Source organism: Ischnura elegans, chromosome 8, assembly GCF_921293095.1.
Source record: "Ischnura elegans chromosome 8, ioIscEleg1.1, whole genome shotgun sequence".
Classification (NCBI taxonomy): Eukaryota; Metazoa; Arthropoda; class Insecta; order Odonata; family Coenagrionidae; genus Ischnura; species Ischnura elegans.
The window spans coordinates 21,832,476-21,854,082 of NC_060253.1; the positions used below are offsets into that span (position 1 = coordinate 21,832,476).

At 39.5% G+C, this 21,607-nt stretch overlaps 1 protein-coding gene across 1 annotated transcript; it reads left to right on the forward strand.

Annotated features, from left to right (window-relative positions):
* The first annotated feature begins 245 nt into the window (after positions 1-245).
* Positions 246-21,201, forward strand: LOC124163808 (lipase member H-like). The gene is made up of 5 exons (XM_046540901.1): positions 246-348; positions 2,341-2,598; positions 12,392-12,580; positions 15,329-15,494; positions 20,491-21,201. Exons 1-5 carry the CDS (start codon positions 246-248, stop codon positions 20,549-20,551), a joined length of 777 nt encoding a protein of 258 aa, XP_046396857.1. The 3' UTR covers positions 20,552-21,201.
* Positions 21,202-21,607: the final 406 nt, after the last annotated feature.

Sequence of the window (21,607 nt, forward strand, 5' to 3'; positions counted from 1 at the left end):
GTGCAGATGACGTCACAGCTGCGATTGGAACACGCCCTGAGCTAAACAGTTTAAAACAGATCAGCGCAGATACGCGGTTGGAAAGCACCCTAAATTAGGTTAAGGAATCACCTTTTACTTGCTACATGAATTTCTTATTGCGGAATCTGTCCTTGACAATGGGTTTTTCTACATCATTTTGTTTTTTCTCTCGGAACAGGCGAGGGCCAGCAACCGGTGAGATTCTGAAGTTGGGAGACGCAGAGATGCTGAGGAGATCATCGTTCGACCGCTTGAAGCCAACCGTTTTCGTGACTCACGGCTTTCAATCGTCGGCCCAGTCCCTTTGCGTACAGGGCATCAAGAACAGTGAGTTCTCACTCTCCTCCCTGAAGGATTGTGTTATTATCAGATGGAATTTTGAAGATAAAAATTCAAACAAGTCGCATCATCATCCTCTCTTAAAGTAGTTAGGGCCACAGAGTATACTCTCCATTAGAGCGGCATCGGCTGAAGTTAAGTGTTGTAATCGAACTACCTATTATTTACGCAAAAGAGTCGCCAAAAAAATTAAACAAAAGAAAACATGATAAGGTATGAAATGCGACTACAATTTTGCACCTCAATACAATGCAAACGTCAAAAATGATAAAAAAAAAGATATTCACAGCAGACAGCTTGACTAGTTGCAACACTATTTCGAATCTTTGCACACTGAACTGTTGACGGCACACCTTGACTAAATATTCACAATCTAAGTAGTAAACCCTAAATAAACATATATTATAAATTACAAAAGATACGTAAGACCCGGAGTGACGAATAAAAAAGCCGTAAAACTAAACATATTTGTGTAATTTAGGCGAAGTCGGTGTAGTGGTTTTCGTTTTGCGATGTTGGTAACAGAGATTCCGGCGGCTATCTAAAAAGAAGGCATCGGTTTATTGATAACCCCTATTTACTTTTTTGTGGCTGTAGGAGATGGCACTAGCAGCACAAGTCTTCTTTATGCATGTAGTACTTTCAAATCGCTAATATCCTCGGATGGAATACTAGGAAAGCGTAAGTTGACTGTTATGTATAAAACATGCTAGGTTTTCCTATACCAAAGGCCTGTAAATTTGCTTTTGAAAATATTTACAGCTACTGCTAATGAAAATGGAACATAATAAAGTAGCGAACAAAATTTAATTCATTGCTATTTTTCATTGTATCCCTCAGGTTCTACTGTCATGCTTTATTTTGGATGACTATTCCGTTATTTTGGCTACTCTTATGTTCTTCTCTTTCATTTTCTTGCAAATTACCGAAACGTGGTGAATCTGCTGTCATCTCTGTAGCATGAAATGTCAACGACCTATTGTCTTCGTACCTATTTGTTCGGTTATAAATGTACAAAATTGTAGAAATATCTCAAAGGGACTTGAAGATAACGTGATAAATTTGGCATTTGACCCTGCGTTGACGGCTTCCTTTTCTTAAAAGTTCGTCAACATATTTATTTAATAATGCATGTGACAAAAACTTGCACGTGAGAAAAACTGGCATTTTTTATTAGGTTGAGTAGTTGAAAAAAAATCAACTTTTCGCCTTTAACGTACGAGTCAAATCAAATAAAACAGCTACAGCACTGGGACCAAGTCTAACTGTGAGAACAGAGATCCTGCGTCCAAAGCACTGAACTTCACCCCTTTAGCACTTGGTACGACTGAGATAGACTCTAAAAGGTGACTGCACAAAATGCAGACAGACTCACTCGCTAGAAACCTAATATACATATAGTAGTATTCAAGGGCGCAGCCTGAGGCTAGGGGGGGTTTCGGCACAACTAATACTGGGGAGTTTGGCGTGTGGAATACCCACCAGGGGAGGCGGGAGGTGCGCGGGGGCCCTCCCCCAGAAAAATGTAAGATAAATGGTTCAAAATGGTAAGTTTTACGGCCTTCTGAGGGACAATATCATTATCCTTACATTATTCTATAAGTAATATTAGTCCAATTAAGTAAAATTGATTAAACTTTTAAAATTCTCTGAGCCCTGGGTGGGGGGGGGGTTTATCCCCCAAAACCCCCCGTCGCTGCGCCAGTGGTAGTATTCTACCGATTAAGGTAGGTTTCCATGGAGTATTAAAGAAGTGATCTGGGACCCTCCCTTTCCTTCCAGCACTGCCTTCTTCAGTTCACTGTAAGGCCTACTCCCTTTCAATCTATCGAAAAATCCTATTCTTTTCCTTCCCCTCCCTCGTTTCCCTAGCATTCTACTCTAATACATACAATAAATATATAGATAGATCATGTTGATAAAATGTATTGTTGCTACGAATCCATATTTTTCTACACTCTTTCCCTCCTTCATATGCAGTGTACATGGGTTTCCATAGAGTCAACTTGATTGCAGTGGATTGGTCGCGGATCGCCTCAAGCATTAACTACTTCGTCGTGAAGCAGCAGACGATCCCCGTTGGTGGGATCGTGGCCGAATTCGTGCATTTCCTGCAAGTGTGGGGCGGAGTTGATCTCGGAAACATCCACCTGATCGGCCACAGCCTGGGTGCACACGTTATGGGGATCGCGGCAAAAACTTTCAGGAATCAGCCCAGGAAAGTTGGCCGCATCACCGGTGCGTGTGAAAACCAGGAATATTATTATTATTAGGGATGGTCGGATCGGATACCTCAGATCCAAATATCCGCGGATATTGCCCTTCATCGGATACATCGGATCCAAAGTCGCGAAAGGCATCGGATCTAGATCCGAAATTTTAAATAATAGCATCAGAGAATGCAACGCCCCATACGGGTGGAAAGAGTTCCGATTCTCTCTTCGAATGCGCCGTCGCATGCGATTCTTGACCAACGTCACTGGCCAGTGGTTTATCCGAAGATTTTTCCTAATTTCATTTCCAAACCCAAGCGTAACAGTTTAGGTCCTGAGCATGTAAAGATGTTTAAAAAAAACCTGAAAGCCTATAAAAATTATTTTTATTTTCTAAAAATATTAAAATGTGTATGAAAATCTAAAAAGCATTCCTTCGATTGTACGTACCCAGAGTAAACTTGATTAATTACTTCGTTTAATAGCAGGAATTTGAAAATGGATTTAGATCCGAAAATATCCGATCCGCAAGATCCGGCTCCGAAAATCAAGGATCCGATACGAATCCGGATTCGAAAAAAATCCTGGATCCGTCCATCCCTAACTATTATTATATTATTCTACCGATTAAGGTAGGTTTCCATGGAGTACTAAAGAAGTGATCTGGGAGCATCCCTTTTACTTCCAGCACTGCCTCCTTCAATTCACTGTAAGGCCTACTTCCTTTCATTCTATCTAAAAATCCTATTCTTTTCCTTCCCCTCCCTCGTTTCCCTAACATTCTACCCTCTAACACCATTTTCAACATCCCCTCACCGCTAAGTACTCGCTCCATCCATACCTTCTGTCTCCTCCATATCTCATCTAAAAGCTGCCTCTCCTCGCCAAACATATAATAATAATATATAATATATAATTTATTCCTTTTACAATCAAATATTACATTTTAGAACATACTTAAATATTTTGGAATATATAGGTACCCCTTTTAGTAGTTTTGGGGCTACCATCATAAACTTTTTACATAGGTCTGGTGCTAGCACACATGAGAAGTAAAATTTCTTTGTATTCAGTTATTTGTTCTATTGCCGATTGCATTCATTATTACAAAACGTATTTCAAATATTTGGACAAGGATAACTATTTTTCTTATTTTTCTTATATAAACGCATAATTACATACATAGAATATACAATATACCTTTTATTGTAAACTTTTTAACCCACCTTTCTTAGTAGAAACTCTACTTCCTCACACATCATAAGCCATTTTTTAACGGCGGATTTAAATCCCCATCTTTTTTCCGAGTTTGCTACATTACTCGGCAACATGCTAAACAATTTAGGCCCTAAGTAATTGTATGACTGTCGATAAATTTCGGTCGTCGGCCTAGGTATATGGAAGTTTCTCTCAAGTTTCTATATATCCAACAGTTCGTCGTTCCTCTTTCTCTCCATCCATTTCACCCTCTCCATTCATCTCCATACCCACAATTCGAATGCCTCAATCTTCTCTCGTCTCCTTTCCGCACCGTAGAGAGCTACACTCCAGATCAAACTCTTCACATACCTTTTCTTTAAACTCTTACATAACGATCCTCTCAGAAGCTCCATCCTAATCATGAACGCCTCCTTTGCCAGTGCAATTCGCTCCCTGATGTCCTTGCTACTGTGTCCGTTTTCCTCTAATGTGCTGCCCAAATAGTTAAATTGATCTACCCGCTCAAGTTTTTCCCCACCTACTTTTATCTTGAGTCTCACATTCCTCGCTCGAGATACTTCACAAAACCACCACTAATATGGAGCTCAATATTAGGAGGGTAATCCGCCGAAATGGGCTGAAATCGAAAAAAAAACCTGTCCAAACCCTAAAAAACGATTTTTTTTGAGCGAGGAAATTAAAACTTTGCGAAAACATTCTCAAATATATTGAACATAACAATCCCAATTTATTGTTTCCTGTGCCTTCACGTTAACAATAAATAGGAGGTCAAAGCTGAAATTATTTAGCGAAAACCACCATCCTCAAATTTCTCTGAAAATAGCCACTTTATCCTACTGCAGTGATTTTAAGGATTGCTTTATTACCATAAATGTTATACTCTATAAATAAAAACTTCTTTTTCCTTCATTTGGAGGCTTTTTAAAATGATTTTATGCAATTATTAACCTTAGATATATAACAAAATGGCGGAGCCTGTTTTCAGCCAATTTTTTTACAATAACGCAGAGAAACAGTAGATACTTCCGCCGAGTCCCGCCAAACGACTTATACCACGTCATTTTATGAAGCTTATCAACAGTAAATATAAAGTAAAATCGTGCTCCAACTTGAAACTCCGAATTTTACATCGTCCATTCGAGCGGTTCTGATCGCCGGCGGCAGCAAGCGTGGCGAAGCTATATGGCCACAATCATTGTTCTATTTGGATAATCGATATAAGAGTTATAGGTGATGGTCACCATTAAGTAAAACTATTGAATAATACTACTAATTACACTTATTATGTAATCGCAGAGCACTGTAAGAGTTATACCGAAAGACTTCATACTTAGAGTGCATTATTACTACCGAGAATGGACTTACATGGTGCTCTTAACGAAAGGAAACGTACTCTTTTGTTGACGAAGAAACAAGCTTTCTAAGCAAGAGCCGTCCATATCCAATTCCTACACACTTCCCAGCCTCCCATACCTACCTGATGGCATGCTGACAAGGGTATATCTTCATGCCGAGAATATTTTTGCGAAGTTCCTAGCTCAAAAAATCATAGATTCTTTCGATTCCAGCCCACTGCGCGCCGGTTTGAAAAAAATATTAAGCCAGGGAAGTTAGAGCAATTTTCTTATACACATCTCAAAATAAAACTTTCCTTTCTTTTCCACATAGTCGCCAAATCGATTCACGCACTTGTGGTATCTTTTAACAGACTTCGCAGTCCCCTCTTCATAAAAATCTGCCGCCTGTGAAAGGAGCCAACCTGTCACTGCGTTTTGAAGCTCCCCGTCATCGTTGAACCGCTGAACCCGTTGAGTCGTGAATTTTTGTTCTTCCAATAAAAAAAATCGTGCCCTCATGCGGACTATACCTTCACTCACAATGTTCGGGCCATACACTGCACAAAATCACGATTAATTTCGGCTGCTGATTGATTTTTTTCTCAAAGAAACCTTATAACACTCTCTATACTATATAACCTATCTATTATATATTACTATTATATACTACTTCATTCATTCACACTATATATATACTACTACCTCGTACATACTACTATTATATATCACTATATTATAGCACACTCTATACTATTTTACATATGTTGTATTTTACATGTAACATGACATAAGCTTTCACTTTGTAGGTTTTCGCAGGTTTTTCACGCCCCCCTTCTTGTGTGGGCGTTTTCCTGCTGTGGGTTTTTTTCGTTTGAGGATACTACACCCTTATCCTCCCGTTTTTTTCCCACAAACAAAAATCTTTTTACACAAATTTTTCACATACACATGTTTATCTTTTTTGACATATCACAAATAGTGTATATTGTATATCTTTTGTATTGTAAAATGTTTATCTACCATTTTTTAATATGTTTGCATTGACGCTATCGAGGGGTTAGGTGGGTTCTAAGTCTCAACCTCGCCCGAATAAAGGCATCTTATTATTATCATTATTATTATTATAACACCACACACCTTGCGGGATTTTCTATTATGGCACTCATGTTTGTGGGCTACAACAGGACAGCGCGTGAGCGTACGATGCTCCCCCTATTATAGTTAGAAGCGCACTTATGCCTCGATCAGATTACGCTTGTTCCAGCAATCGTTGGAACTATCGTGCATTCACACAACGATGGTTAAAACCTGTGCTGCCCTCCAGTGCTGAAATATAAAGCGAACGAGGAATTGACGGTTAGCAAAGCTGATGATGTATGTAGGGTCAAGATATTGATATGTTCTACGTGTATTTAACGTATAATTTTTCTTCCGCCCATACTCTTCCTTTTTTGGACAAATCCATAAAAAAATAGAGCGATGGGAGGTTCACGAACTTTTCGTCCTTCTCTTGTCGCTTCCTCTTCCGGTTATGCAGCGCTTAACCATATGAAGTTGGCTACGTTCGGAACTATCTGTACTATTGTCCGGACATGAATTCACACTTCTAGTTCTACCAACTATCGTTAGGACATTCGCTGGGACATTCGTAATCTGAACGGGGCATAATCTTTTGCGCGCGTCGATATCAATATGACGGCGTTACCACCGCTTCTTCTCCCGCTACACACAAAAGGCGGTCACTTTCTGCATTTTTCTCGTACATAAGTGAATTCTCATACCGCCGCTGTATAAATTTTGTCGCTCCATGCGTATTAAAATATGGCCGTTTTCCAATCCACGTAGTATGCACTAATTCCCTCTTTCCCTTTCTCCCTTGCACCCTGCTCCCTTACTAATGCTCTACTAGCGCCATAAAGTGCGAACGGAAATAATGCAAACTATTGACAGTAACGAAATGTGAAGCGCAGGGTAGCGTTAGGACATCTGGTGGTGATTTAAGAATCAATTTCATCTTTATACTTATATTTTTCCAGGTGAAGAGCATGAATTCACAATGCCGATATAATATTACGTAAAAGAGCTCACATAATAAACGCAAAATTACTAAATAATCCAGTTCAAGATTTCTGAGTTTTCCATTGCCGCCATTTTCACGTCCACTTCCTACGAGGGCACGTTAACGAGGGAGCATCCGCGTTCCCTTGTTCACTTACCCTTCGTTCCCTTGCGCCCTCGCCGATAGGGTCAACCCTCGCTGTCGTCACAGCCGTGAGTTGACGATTGAAAAGTGCGCGAAGGGTGAATAATTGCGAATTGGAAAACGGCCTCGCGGCGCTACCAGTCATCTATATCCACTTTTCACGAGGAAATACGCGGCAGTAATAAGTAACTTAGCCAAAATTTCATTTAAACCACAAATGTAACCCATTCGAGACGATTGTTAACAAAAAAAATACCACATTCACTACGATTAATGGCGATAGTCACACTGAACGAGATTCAGCTGAAAATTGACACCGCCGAATAAAATGCGCGCGAAACGGCTACAGATATCCATCTCCTTGGGTCTCTTTTCATAAGAGCCCCGTTAGTGGAAACATTCGGTTCCAAAAGTGGTATTGGTATTAGGGATGGTCGGATCGGATACCTTGGATCCAAATATCCGCGGATATTGCCCTTCATCGGATATATCGGATCCAAAGTCGCAGAAGACATCGGATCTGGATCAGAAATTTTCAATAATAGCTTCAGTGAATGCAATAAGGGTGGAAAGAGTTCCGATTCTCTCTTCGAATGAGCCGTCGCATGCGATTCTTGACCTACGTCACTGGTCAGTGGTTTATCCGAAGATTTTTCCTATTTTCAGTTCCAAACCCAAGCGTAACAGCGTAACAGTTTAGGTCCTCGGCATGTAAAGATGTTAAAAAGAAACAACTTAAAAGCCTATAAAAAATGATTTTAATTTGTGAAAATATTAAAATGTTTATGAAAATCTAAAAATCATTCCTTCGATTGTAAGTACCCAGAATAAACTTGAATGATTACTTCGTTTAATAGCAGGAATTGTAGGAAAATGCATTTGAATCCGAAAATATCCGATCAGAAATCTCCGGCTCCGAAAATCAAGGATCCGATCCGAATACGGATCCAAAAAAATCCTGGATCCGTCCATCCCTAGTTAGTATGGCAAAAATGAGGACACGACATCCGGGTAATATATATGGTTAAAAGCACTCAAGAAAGTTAAGAATCGCTCAAAAGAGTCAACACAACATTGAACCACATGATGCCGATTCGCTAGGCCAAGGAGCATGGGAGATGCGGTGACGCATCTACACCTACAGAATACCCTGCGTGCAACCTCTAGGGTGTTAGGCAGGGGGTATTCAATCACCAGCATGCAGGAAGCAAGAGGATTCCCATATTCACACCACACGGCCATAAAAATGCTAAGCAAACTAACAAATTACACTTCAACATTTCTGCAAAGCCAAAAATTTACAACTGCTTATCAAGGCAATCTGCCTCAGAAGCCATAAGATACAAGACATCAGGGGTGCAGCTAGGAATTAAGGCTGGGGGTGGTTTAGGAGCAACTAATACCGGGGTGTGTGGGGGTATGGAATACCCACCAGGATAAGCGGTAGGTGCGAGATTAATAAATTGCGGAAGTTTAAGATAAACGATTCAAAATGGTGAGTTTTACGGCCTTCTGAGGGATATTTTATTAATCCTTACACTATTATATTAGTATTATCAATCCAATTAAGTAAAATGGAATAAACTTAAAAATTTCTCTGAGCTCTGGGGGGGAGTTTATCCCCTAAAACTGCTGCGCCACTGCCCCGTGTAAAATGGCCTTAATCAATGACGCGAAATGGACTTTCAAGAATTACTATGGTTTTTGCGTAACTGTAGGCACTGTAATTTCCCGAGCTAACTTTCTCCATAAAACATGGCCGGAATTTGATATGTAACTTGGAGGTACAGTAGATTCCGGTTAATTGGGACACATCGGGACAGGCACACTTTGCCCCAATTAAGCGGCTGCCCCAATTAAGCGAACTATCCCATACATGTACATAAACAAACTTTGAAATGATAGAAAGAAGACTAAAGAATGGTTATAATGCAAACAACGTTTATTAAACTATTAATTTGTTTAATAAATCAGCGAGATTAGTTAATTTATTAACATTTTTAAGAATGATAGTAATCTTAGTTGAAAATATTTTTCACAGTCTCAGGCGATGCTGGATGAATGTCATTTACTAACTCCTATTGAAGAAAAATTCACTGTTAATTAGTTTATAATATGTGATTCCTTAAATTCCTAAACATGCAAGTACTTTCATTTCAAATCGTATCTCCTCGCCCAAGGAATTTTTCTAATGTTCTCTGCAGCATTCTCGTCATCCTATTCGTACGACCCAAGTCGGCACAGAAATACAATGACGACCTTGGGCTATCTTCATTGCCTTTCACATGAAGAAGAGTCGCAAACCCTCAATGAACCTTCTTGCATCCAGAGTTATCACTTAGCTACGTTCAGGTGCGATTTCATCTCCATCACCATCCTCACCTCCAGCTTCAATGTTGCCTGTGTAATATGGTTTCAGCAATACCAAGTTCACAGTTTTCATTGGTCCAAATTGCAGTGAATGTAATCGAACTCGTCATGGCTTGTTATGTGGCACAGTTTGGAGTTGAATACATTTTCAGATTCTGCTGTAATGTCGTACACTGCACTGAAACTTTAGAAATCGCAATGAAAAAACAATGTTGAATTTTTTGACATTTGACATCGGGCCATCTTTTAGCCAGAAACAATATTGCTTGCTGAATGTTCACCTTTGAGCTTAGCGCGTTGGCGGTGGATGATGATATCAGAAGGTTGTCTTCTATAGATTCAAGAATATTATCTACTTATTTCCCACAGTAAAGTGTTCTTAATTTTTTTATGATCCCCATATCCATTGGTTGCTCCAAGGACGTTATGTTTCCAAGCAGAAATTCCAACTGATAATTTTTTAACACACATTTTGGCAATTAGCATGTGCCGTACAGTTTTCAAGTACAAGAAGAACCTTTCTTGATTTCCATGCTAATTCTATATCCCCACTGGTCAATCATTGCGTAAAGAGACTCACTGTCATCGCTACCTTGCTATTGGCTTGGTACTCTGATGGTAAACTGCTTATTCTTAACCCTTTAAAGCAATGAGGCTTAGCACTTTCCAGAATTGCCAGAAGAGTTTTTTGTCAGTTCCCGAAACATTTGAACAATACTGAACAGTGACGCGATTCATCGATTTTTTGAAGCCCGTTGGTCCTACATGACTGTAATAAGAAGAGCCATTTGGTGTTGCTCGGTATTACAGTCCCGTTTCATTGGCATTGTAAATGCCATCAGCGCACAAATTCAGGAGTAACTTGGGCAGTTTGTTCAATTTCCACTCCTCTGCACTCACGACATCTGCACTTTTTTCTCCGTTAGCTCTCTTGAATTTTATTTCGTTTTTGGTCTTCCATCGAGATGCCAACCATCTGTTGCCTTAAAATGGTCATGACTAAGTTTCAAAGCTAGTTCCTCCGACTTCTTATTTAATATTGGACCGCTTACACAAATCCCTCGATCGCTTACAATGGAATACCATTGATCAAAAGCGTCCTCAACATCTGGATCCTTACGTTGACGCTTGCGTTTCATAGACGATGCTTGCTTTCCTTTTTGACTCCATTCCTCTCTTAGTTTATCCTGTTGCTTCAATAACTGAGCTATCGTCAATTTTGGCATCCCGGTAATCTCAGCAAAACGGAGATGACTGGATTGAGGATAATCTTTATTTTTGTCGAGTATAGCAAATCTCAGCGAGTAAAAGGTCTTAACGTGGCATATTATCCAAGAAATGGAGCGTCACTGAATCTCAGAACTAAAAAAATATCACTTATCCTAGGTTCACTTAGATCGTAGAGCACGAGATAAATCCCACCAGATATGCGCACCATTTAAACTGGTTTTAGACTGTTAGTTCACAGATGACTGGGTACAAGTGAAGAGAAAAGTGTCTTTTGTGCATGCATAGACTACTGGGAGAGTGATGGGGAAAAGAGAAAGGAACGAAGAAACGTAATTTTCCAATAGTGACTACTCAGTTGTATAGAGGAAAAGGAATTAAAAGGATAAATTTCATGAGTAAGTTGAATTTTGTTCAAGATGCTGCAAACAAAAAGCTCTTTGTAAGCGAAATTGTTCGCCTCGTACCGTCTCCTCTGTTCAAAAACAGCCAGTAATTCCTAGAAATTGGCCCGTACTCGCTCTTACACCCTCACCACGGGTGTCATTATTTCTTTCTAACCATCCCGGGCTCATTCTATCACCTATAGCCTGCCACAGGAGTCCTCTCCTCTTCAAAACATCACTACGTTGAATGAGGATTCATGGTCGGGAAACGGAATCCGATTCCTCACACGGATGATATAAGAACAAGAGTTTTAAGATTAAGACAAGAATAGGTACACTTGAGAAAAATAAGACTAAATTAAAGAAGGAAAATATAAAAAACAGTATTCTGATACGAAAAAATTTTAATTTCGTCGCGAGCATAGAGTCAATGTCGCCGACTCATGGCCCAATAAAGCGGCATTCTGTCCCAATTAAGCGGAGAAAACTCTGGGATATTCTTCAATTGGATTCGGTTCCTCAAGATTTGCCCCAATTAAGCGGCTGCCCCAAGTAACCGGTGGACCCATTAACCGGAATCTACTGTATATCACTGAAAACGTTTTAGCGAGGGAGAATATACCGATAAAAGGAAAGTTTTATCTTACCAAATTGACGGCAGTAACGCGAAGCAATTCAATACTGAAATTTATATAAACCAACCAGGATAATTCGTGGCATTTTTTGCCCCCATCACCGGCGCGGCGTTTCCGATACTAAATATACAAAATTCATCACCACGCATATACTGTGCGTGCGGAAATGCGTCTTGATTGCATTGAAAAATACCGCAAGACATGCTGTTGGAAACGCTAGGATAACTTAGAAACATGTATTAAGGACAGACTCGGAATGAGTTCGTCACGTCATCAACTTATCTGCTTAAGGGTTACGCCTGACAACCGCAAATAGGTAGTTAGATAATTAGGCGACAGATAGAGAAAATACCGGTCTCTTAATATTTTAATCTATATCACAAGATAATATATACGAATATCTCGTACGTTATTAGTCCATTACTGTCTCCTCTCACAGGTCTGGACCCAGCTGGTCCCCTCTTCAAGTTGAACGACCCTTCAACCAGGATAGACCGCGAAGACGGCGAGTTCGTTGACATCATCCATACTTGCGCAAGGTGGTTGGGTTTCACTGCACCCATTGGCAAAGTGGACTTCTTTCCCAACGGAGGCGCAATCGGACAGCCAGGATGTCCCTTGGACATATGTGAGTGAACAAAGCAAAGGGTGTGAATGGAGGATAACATACGACCACCGAGAGTAGCAGGCCAAAAGAGGTTGGTTTGTTCTACATTTACGTTTGTATTTAGGATTGCTAATTGATCGTATCCTGCAAGTTTGCATAATCCGCGCAATTATTCAAGACTTAAACTGTATGCTCTTCTTTATATCTAATCAGGTGAAATTCGCGTGCTAGAACTATTGCGCATGCCCCTCAGTGGCAGTAGCGGCTCGTGAGTCAAATGCTGGGGGTAGACACTCCACCGGGGGTCAACATTTTTTAATATTTTGAGTATTTCAGTGATTTTTTTAGGCACTGGTTATTAAATTTGTGATGCCATATTTTCCGTTTTTTTCAAACAAAAATACCCAGTTTTCCTAATAAAGCTTGATTAAAAAAATACTATTAGATATACTAAAGCTTAAATATACTATTGGCATCTATCAAATTACTTAATATTTAACGTTACCATAAGCCTGAAAAAATCACTAACGTATTCAAAACTTTTGACCCCCCGGTGGAGTGTGCCCCCCTTAGCATTTGACTCACGAGCCGCCACTGGTTTCACTTTTCCATCTTTTGGTGCTTTCTTTCCTTGCGCATAAAATATGTAGGCGGCATGTAAGACGAAGCGGGAAGAGAGAAGAGTCGCTGCTGTAAATATTCAGGGTCAAGGGCATAGGTCAACGAACTCCCTCTGGTGATAAGGCCGATGCGATTGAGGCGGCTTCCTCGATTCTCATAACAGTAAATAAAAAGGTTTAAGGTGCAACATGTAAGACCATGTCTCACGCTGTCATTATTTGAATTGTACGAGGGTCGTTCAATAAGTCCTGAGAATTTACGAGAAATTACACACTTAAGAGCAAAAATTAATTTTTCCCAGGAAGCAGTACTCCTGATTAGTCAGCTGTTTGAGTTTCAGCTGAATCCATGCCATAGTTTCATCGTTGGTGCCGATTGTAGTGAACAAATTTCATTTGTTTTAAAAAATGGATAAAACTGAGTTTCGTACGGTGATAAAATACTTGTTTTTAAAAGGGTTTAAGCAGAAATAAATCAAAGATGAGCTGTATGAAGTTCGGGTCACATCTGATTTTGTGTTTGCAGCAATTTACAAATGTGTAAGTGGATTAAAACGTGACCGTATATCAAAGCAATGAACATGGTTCCGGACGCCCTTAGGAAGTGTCTACCCCCGAATTGACGGACAAAATCTACGATATGATTCTAAGGTATATACAAATCAACGTGTGGCAAAAGGCATATCGCAATGCACAAGCGCTTCAAGTTTGCCCGAAAAATTGGGTGTGAAAAAAATCTCGGCAATATGGCTTCCGCGTTTGCTCGCCGTGGAGAATAAACGAAATCGTGTGGTCAACTCCGAGGCTGTTTTGGCGCTTTTCCGACGCATTCCTGAAGATTTTCCCCGTCGATACCTAACTTTAAGAAATATGGATTCATCACTACACTGGAGAGAAAAAAACAGTCGAAGTAATGTAATTCTGAAGGCGATCAGGCTCCAAAGCAGGCGAAGATGGGAAAATGGGCCGGTGTGGTCATGGCGACGACATTTCGGCATGGATGCTGAATATTATGCATCGTTTTCTAATAAAAGAGAAACGCGATAACAGAGGAGTATTATGCATCGTAATTGGACCGGTTGTTGGTAAAAATCAAGAAATGCGTCCTCATTTTAAAAAGAAAAAGTTCCTCCTTCAACAAGGCAATGCACGGTTGTATTGGCCAAAATTACATAACTAAAGTTATAATTGTTACAAAATTCACCGTATCCACAAGATTTAACCCCCTAGTGACATTTAATCGTTTCTCTACTCTTTCTAAGGAGTAGCTTTGAGGACAAAGATATACGTACATGGAGTAGGTAATCGCCCAAAATAATGCATAATTTGAGAAGATCCCAAAATTCTACTTTTTGGACTGCTAAAAATGGTTTAAAAAATGCTATCAAACATTTACAGAGCTGAAAGGAGTTACAGTTGAAAAATATTCAAAAAATGATCCAAAATAATTTGTTTTTCTACTTTTTTCTAAAAACTTATTGAACGATCCTCGTATTGCTGCCAAGCGCTCGATCGACTTCATTTTTCTACCGTGTTTAACGTTTAAACGTGAAACTCCTCACTATACTCTGATCGGAGTTAGGGCTGGGCAGGATTTCAAAAACAAATATTTTTGAAATACATATTTGAAATACATTTGTGACTTGTATTTGGTATTTCAAATACACTATATGAATGCATCATGTATTTTGTGTTTAAAATACATATTTTTGGTATTTTCCCATTATAAAATAAAAAATACATCCGTATAATACTTTTGAAGTAGCTCTGATAACATTTATTTAACATTTTGCTAAAGAAACGACTTCCTTTTCGTAATATTCGTTTTCTTGATGTCAGCAACTATCCATAGCGTGCCAAGGCAGGCCATATATTTTTTAAGATCTCTTTGTTCACATAGAAATTTATTTTTTATTTTAAAAGATATTTAAAATAACAATATGTCCTGACATCCCCTACCACACGCCTTTTAAGGCGGATTTTGGGGTAGTATGTTGATTTAGATGAACTTTTATTTTTCCTAGTTTCATTTCTAGTCTTCTAAATTATCTCAAATATGAGCGTCAAGGGATATAAAGGAAAGAGAAAGAAATGTGTGAAAGGTGACTTATGACCGTTTCCCCTTCTTTCCACCATTTCCCAACTACAGTGAAGCTGGGAACTTGCTCTCACAGCCGCGCCTCGCAGTTCTACGCCGAGTCCATTAACTCAGCCGAATTCATGTCGCTACCCTGCACAAGTTACCACGACTTCAAGAATAGCAGGAACTGCAACCTTCCGCTGAAGGCTCCCATGGGAATGCCGGCTCCAGCAAGGTGAGAACAGATGAAACACGCAGAGCGAACTCGATTGGTTTCTCAAAAGAAATGCGACAAATAAGCGAAATATACGTAAACATAATTAATATAACTAATAGTAGCGAGCGTAACTTGGTGGAAATCCGTAATCGCTTTGAATAGAGGGATCAACAGCTTTGCTATTTCCACTATAGTAATTTATTGAGACGGACCAGTTTCGTTACAGAGTAACATTATCAAGGTGAAAAATGCAGATAAATTGACAGTATATACAGCAGAAGTTTGGGCAGAGAAATTACCGGGAGCCTTTGGTTAGGGGGAGGTAGGGGTTGGGTTTGGAGTTAGGTTAGGCGTCACTGTGGGTGGGGTGGGAGCAGGGGTGGATGAGTAAGTGGGAAAGTGGAGGAGGGGGGAGCGAGAAGTGTAAAGCCGTGTCCCAACTCGTTAGCCATTTGGCATCATGTATTTAGCCAGCCAGATTCTGGGCAGCCAACCACAAGTAAAATGTAACGTATCTATGTAAAATGTAATCTTCGATAAATGTAACTTCACTAAATTTGGCGAGATGCTTAATGACTCCTACAAAAAATTCGTTGTTACATCAAAGGACCAAAGCACAGATGTAATATGGACACGTTTCTTAGAAATTCTGCGCCAAGGAATCAACGAACATATTCCGCAAAAACTGAAATGTGATAATAAGGAACCTCGCTGGTACAATAACGATGTCAGAAGAGAACTTAGGAAACAGAGAAAACTATACAACTTGTACAGAAAGTCCATCACGTCTCGTAATAAATCGAAGGAACTTGAAGCTAAAGAAAGTTACGCTGCTCAACGCTCAATAACCAAGAAATCAATGCGAACTGCAATGCGAAAGTTTAAGAAAAAAGTACTTGGTGAATTACTCGAAGAAAATCCGAAATCCTTTTGGTCGTTCGCGAGAGAGCTTCAGGGAAAACATTCAACCGTAGATTCGTTATTTGATAAAGATGGTAAACTTGTCACCGAAAATATTGGCAAAGCTAACACTTTAAATGCCCACTTCGAAAGTGTATACACTACTGACGATACTCAATTCAATGTAGACATCCCATATACTGAGGATTTGATGGAAGAAATATCTATAAAACGTGATGGGATAACTAAACAACTACAATCGATTAAGAATAGTTAATCTCCGGGTCCGGAGGGAATACCCGCGCGTGTCCTCAAAGAGTTAGCTCCACAGATCGCGCCTTACTTAGAGATCATATTCAAGAAGTCACTCTCTGAAGGGAAGTTACCGCCCGACTGGAAAATTGCAAGCGTTACACCCATTTTCAAAAAGGGAAACAGGAATGACCCAGGCAACTACCGGCCAATTTCACTAACATCAATTATAGGCAAGATACTTGAACATATCGTTGTTAGTAATATCATGACTTTCTTGGACAGACGTAACTTCCTCCATGACTGTCAGCACGGATTCCGAAAAAATAGATCCTGCGAAACACAGCTCGCGCTCTTTCTTCACGACGTTATAAAATCTGGTGAATCGAAAAGACAAGTTGACGCACTATTTCTAGATTTTAAGAAAGCTTTCGACACTGTACCTCACAACAAACTTTTATACAAATTACAGTCATGCGGATTAAACGAAACAGTTGTAAACTGGATACGCGACTTTCTCAGAGATCGTAAAGAAAGAGTAGTTCTTGACGGAATTAGCTCTGATGTTGTAAAAGTTACATCAGGTGTTCCACAAGGAAGTGTAATCGGCCCCCTGTTGTTCATTATATACATTAATGATCTCTGCTCCCGCATTAGCAGTAAAATACGTTTATTTGCTGACGACGCTGTCATCTATCGCGAAATTAGTGATCACTCTGACTCTGTAATTTTATCATCGGACTTAAACAACGTTCATTTGTGGAGTCAAGAGTGGGGACTCGAACTCAATCTGAGCAAATGCATGGCGGTACATTTCTTGCGGAATTCATCCAACACTAACAATGTTTATGCAGTGGATGGCATTAACATAAAGGCAACAGACGAAGTGAAGTACCTGGGAGTTACGATAACCTCGAACCTCACGTGGGGAACACATATAAAGAATATTTGCGGCATAGCCCTGAAGAAATTAGGATTCGTCAAGCGTATTGTGGGAAGATTTTCGGATGAGAAAGTAAAAGAAAGGTGCTATTTCGCTCTCGTCCAACCGCACCTTGAATATGCAGCGAGTGTATGGGATCCAGTGCAGAAAGACTTAATCCGCGAACTGAATAAGATACAAAGGAAGGCTGCGCGTTTCGTCAAAAACCGCTACGGGCGTACAGACAGTGTTACCCAGATGTTAAGCGAATTAGGCTGGGAGCCGTTGGAGACTCGGAGGCTGCGCGCTAGGCTTAGATTGCTTGAACAATTAAGAATGGATATCTTTAAGAGCGACACAGAGAACATAATCTTAGAGCCACACTATATTTCCAGGTCCGACAGAAGCGATAAATTAAGAGAGATTTTTTGCCGAACGGATAGATATGGGAATTCGTTTTTCCCCCGAACAATAAAGGACTTTAATAAACGCTTGTCCCAACCTCGTTAGAGCACTTCTCTTTTTTTTTTATAGCTGTAAACGGCTGGTGTCCTAACACCCCCTGCCACACGCCTTTTAGGCGGCTTGCAGGGTATTATGTAGATGTAGAAGTATGAATTGGGACATCCTTTCGGAGGTGCTGCCATCTACTGGGCACTAGGCCAATGTAAAACAAGAGAAATTCGGAATGATTTGAACAAATGATGAACAAAACCCACCCAAATTTGTTAAAATGTGATGTGTCGAGTGATTCTGAGTATAAGATGTCGGAGAAGAGTATTTTATCATAATTTTAGTATCTTAGACAACCTTTTTGTTTTTGTAATAGTAAAGTAGGGGTATACTTTCAAATTCGTATTTTTAGTTCCGTCTGGTTTTGTTAAAGAGGTTTTAGCGTTTAGAAGTTTGTGGCGAAATGTTAGCGTATATTCCTTTTAATTGGTTTGTAATATTTCAATCGTCTCTCAACCAAGTACTTTTTCGAATTTCTTATATTTTAGCAATTTAATTTCTAGTTTTGTATTATTAAGAACAGGTGTATTTAGTCTATCCAAACGGTTACCGTCTGAATTTGGAATTATTTTCAAAATCTATTTGAAGTATGGTTTACGTACATAAATCAGGTTTCGGTATCATCTTATAATCATTATAGATTTTTATTTTTGTTACTTATTCCGATTCCAATATCGGGACTTTGTCCAATAACATATAATGATAATTGTTTATTCTTACGGGTGTTAACCTAATGTACAAAAAAGTGTTACGTAAATAAGAATTTAGACATAGTGTTACATAAATATATATTAGAAGCATATAAACATCAATAAGCATTATTTAACACGTTAAAAAAGTAAAGGGTAGCAAAAGATAACATGTGATCGGTATAAAAAGTTATAAAAAAACATAGGTATACATATATAAGAGGCATATAAACATTAATTAGCATAAAAATTAACGCCGCCTTCTCTTTAACTAATTTCTCCGTAATTCTTACACTTCCCTTAACGCAATTTCATTATTATAAACAAAATAAAAATTAATAATTATTCGAACAAGTCTCAAAATATCAACACTACTTGCAAACAAGTACTATCCCTTGTTGACAGCCATGATGCCCTTTCTTTGATTTCTTCCTGAAGACGCTTTGCACGCTTTGAATCATGGGAAAAGTGGGGAGAAGGATGCACTCCTCGATGCCTAAATCTGGCGGCCGCGTTAGCTGCCTAAATTCCCTCCCTTATGCTGGCTAACGAGTTGGGACATCCTTCCAAGTTGGCGTCATGGCTAACTCCTGGAATTGGCATAGCCAAATGGCCAATTGGGACACGGCTTAAAGGTGGTCTTTAACCAGGTATGAGTCTCTGTGGCTTAAAATTTCCAGTTCTTCCAAGGCGTCTAATCTACGTCCTCTCTTAAATACGTAAAATACGAAAACGATGGGGTGGTTTCCTATTATTTTTTTATTGCCTAAATCGAAAGGTTATTACTCCTGGAGTACGTATTGCACGCTTTTAGATTTTATATGACGATATCTATTTTTCGCGATTAAATGAAAAGTGAAAAATTTCAAGCGCGCGAAAACGCGACGGCTAAGTATGAATGCCCGGAAAAACTCCGCGTGACGTCGTTCTGCTTCCCGCTGCCGCAAGTAAGGTGACCTTGGAGCGAGGCTCTGAGCGCTGATACGACGCAGGATGCAATCAGGTATTTGAGTACCATGCTAGCTGGTAGCGCTTGGCTTAAATAAGGATTATTAATACCTTATCAAACCAAGAAAATTTTCCGACCTTAGCCAGTTTTAATAGGTGATTATTAAGACATGTTTCCCTGAGCTCTGTGCGTCATGCATGCATTGGTAACCTCAGACGATGTAAAACTCCTATCCTCTCGTGTAGAAAATAGGTCCCTGTGACGTGGAGTGGCATCGCATGGGCGCCAATCTGGCCTTTTTCAAATGAGGATAAAATTGAACCTTGCCATTCGTCGAAACCGGTATTTCTAAAACCAAATAATTTGTATATTATGAATACGCTATTGATGGGTAACGAGTCTCAATCAATGCCTTTCGTTTTCTTTGATGAAGGAAACTACCCAATTAGTGGCATTGGCTAGTAATATCATTTCATAGTACTGAAATTCTAGGATTCTTGTACTTCATCCCCAATTTCACTCTTTCCCAAGCTACAGTAAAGCATGCCAAAGATTTAGATTATAAATCAATATTTATTTCAACGATATTCGATTTATTTGTCTGTAGCTAGTACAGAGTTAATGAAAGCAATCACGATATGTTAGTTAAAGAAGAACAGCAAGTGAATGTGGCTACAGTGTGTTATTTCTCCTCAAATGTAACCTGCCATAACGCACAAAAAATATTTCATATTCGTGGTGTCAAACACCTACGTAAATGGCTTAAACCTCAACCGGTTTTCTTTGCAGGATCATTGGGAACTACTTCTTGCTTACTGCCAGCGCACCCCCTTTCGCTCTTGGCGGTTAGTTCTTCGCTGAACGGAAGCGAATGGTGTTCGGCTGACAACAGGTGATAGAAGGTGTATCTGCTGCTGTCTTCGCCATGTTGGAGTGTGCAATACTTCGTTCCACGCTTTTATATTACTATGAACTCTCCAGGGACGCTCCATTCGTAAACATTGAGTGCGTCGGAGTAATTAATAATTTCTGGTTTTCGTTATCAAAGTACGGAAGAATTGCGCATGAAACAAATGAATACGACAAAGTGCGCTCCACATAATTAGCAATCATTTAATAGTAACCAATCCGTACGCTGTTTTCATCGTTAATTTTACATGATTCCGTGCTATTTTTTTTAAAATTAACGTCAATCAAGATTTGTCTTTTCCTCGGGTACCATTTAGGGCCGGTTTACGCGGTAAGCAAAGTATGCGCTCGTGTAGGACGCCAAGCAAAAAAGGGCGGCTAAGCGCTCAGTCCAATGTTCAGTTCTATTCAAACAAGGACTAAATGTTGAGGGTTAATTTATCCCACAAAGTTATTGTAGAAATAAGTATATATCGTAAAATTCCCGGATACCAATACCCCAAAATATCTCTTCTTAGTGTACTGAGTATACCGTCTTGAGCTTGTTTTCATTTGTAGAGTGAATAAATGGTTGATTATTTTGAAAGCCGACTTGTGTTGTATTTAATGGTTTATTTACATTTTTATTCTGAGTATTTATATATAATTGATTTTTAAGCACTAAAAATATCACATTCAACATATACAAGCAAGCACGTGATAATTTCACGATGATATGTAAGTTTCGACCCTTATTACTAGAGTATTTGTATTAATTTAAAAATAGTATCTCCAGAGAGCATCCCTACTACAACTCAGGTTATTTTTTAGGGGGAAGGGGATCTTGAATGTTGTACGCTCACACTAAAAAACCGGCCCTGGTATCATCCGAGTAAGCAATGAGGAAATACTAAAAAGAGTGAGAGAAGAGAGAAGTCTTCTGAAAACCCTAAGAACATGACTGGACAAGTTATTTGGCTACCTCAAGAGGCATGATGAAAGCCGTCGTCGAAGGACA